The 1838-nt window shown below is 36.5% G+C and overlaps 1 protein-coding gene across 1 annotated transcript; it reads left to right on the top strand.

The window, feature by feature from the left end:
• Positions 1 to 490: 490 nt before the first annotated feature.
• LOC110440908 lies at positions 491 to 1660 on the top strand (the record flags this gene model as incomplete). The annotated part of the gene is made up of 2 exons (XM_021484023.1): positions 491 to 719; positions 1502 to 1660. Coding segments are annotated over 2 exons (388 nt in total), but the record flags the coding sequence as incomplete, so codon positions are not given.
• Positions 1661 to 1838: the final 178 nt, after the last annotated feature.

Below are 1838 nucleotides of genomic sequence, written 5' to 3'. Positions count from 1 at the left end.
TTCTAAAGGACAATGAATGAATATTTGCTGGTGTTTCCACTGAACTGCAATACATATAGGTGGGCTTATTACCAGGCATGGGCTTATTGCTGGATTAACACAGTTTGTCAGTCAATCAATGTTGATAGTTACAGTTAAAACTCAAACTTTTAATAACTGATAATCATCAATGTGGGATATTTTTTTCAAACCATTTAAAAGAATTTTTACTAGCCTCCTGTGAAGTACAGTGTATATAAATTTTCTGCTATATTTCCCTACAGCTCGCTCCTTTTTTTCCTGGCAACAGGAGTAAAATTATTCATGAAAATTCAAATGGTTCAATATATATATATATATAGCTCCCAACTGTAATTGTATATTTATAATCCAGCTCTCACTTTTTAAACATAAGCATATGGAAAACAATTTCATTGATTGGGTTTTTGGCACCAGTAGGGAATTTCCCAACACACCCTAAATTAAACTCTTGGCTTTGACCTTGGCACAGGTATGACCACTTCGAAGATATTCTCACCAACGAAGAGGAAGAAGAAATCACACGAGAACTACGGATAAAGCAGGCCGCCTTCGCTGAGATTGCTGCCAGAGACGCAGAACTCATCAAGATCAGGGATGCACAGTTACCAGCTAAGAAAAAGCCAAGGCAAACTCCAGAAACAAAGGAAGATGGGTTCAAAAACTACATGAAGATGTACTATGATCGCCCACGGCTTGCAGTAAGTATTCTGGCCGATTTTTTTTTAAAGTTTTCTCAGTTATTATTCTTAAATGATATTCTTCAACTTAACTTTTTATACTAATCAGATACTTATCTGATTCAAAACATGAAGATATCTTAAGTTAAGATGGATGGATTGAAACCATTGTTTAGCATTCTTTGTATATTTTTTGATACTGTAAACAGATTTAACCTTATTTGTGTTTCTTAAGCTCTAGTTCAGCTTACCAGCATATTACACAGAATAGTTTTTGTCTCGCCGCCACAATGTAGCGGAAGCGAGACTAAGGTGTTGCTTTCCCGGGGACAGCGGCGTCGACATTAACTTTTTGTGTTTAAGTCAGTTTCACTGAAAGTATACGTGCTAGACCAACCAAACTCGGACCATATACGCATCTTAAGTAGTACATCCTAATCCATGCATCAAATGATGGATTGCGCCTTCCTTTTATGGTCTATTGACTTTGTCAGCATCTCCATCAATATTAAGTTTATGTGTTTAAGTAGGTTTCTCTGAGAAACTATACATTTGTAAGTGCTAGACCAACCAAACTTGACATGTGCGTTGATGTTCAAAGTGGGGCACTGGCGAGACATATCAATCCGATTGGCTTGTTTAACCTAAAAGCTGTGAAAGCCACATGTATTTAGAATTATCATATGTGTTTTAGATATATTCAACACAATGTGTCAAGAATGAAGATTCACCCAAATAAATGCACATAATTATGTTTTCTGAGGTAGTCATGTTCGATTAGAAATTGTTTTCTTTGTGATCAGATACCCGAGGATGAAATATTCCCTGAAGACAAGATCAAAGCAATATTGAAAGGTCCGGCCGAAAAAGGTAAGTTATCTCCCTTGATGTTACAGAGATTCAAATGTGTTCAGACAGTAGTGGTCATGCATGGTGACATAAACTTGTTTGCTAGTGTTTGAACCAAGTTGTGGCGTTCGCACAAAAGTTGTATTCCAGTGATGGAGGAAATGTGATTTAAATTAATACAACTTAAAATAAAAAAGCAAGATTTTAACATTATACACTTTTACTTAGGGGTGAACTTGATTGTGATATGCCAGTCATGCTGGTTGCTGGTGGTACCACTACTTGTAAGGG

This window comes from Mizuhopecten yessoensis, unplaced genomic scaffold (assembly GCF_002113885.1).
Source record: "Mizuhopecten yessoensis strain PY_sf001 unplaced genomic scaffold, ASM211388v2 scaffold713391, whole genome shotgun sequence".
Taxonomy (NCBI): Eukaryota; Metazoa; Mollusca; class Bivalvia; order Pectinida; family Pectinidae; genus Mizuhopecten; species Mizuhopecten yessoensis.
This window is presented reverse-complemented; position numbering and strand designations above follow the sequence as displayed.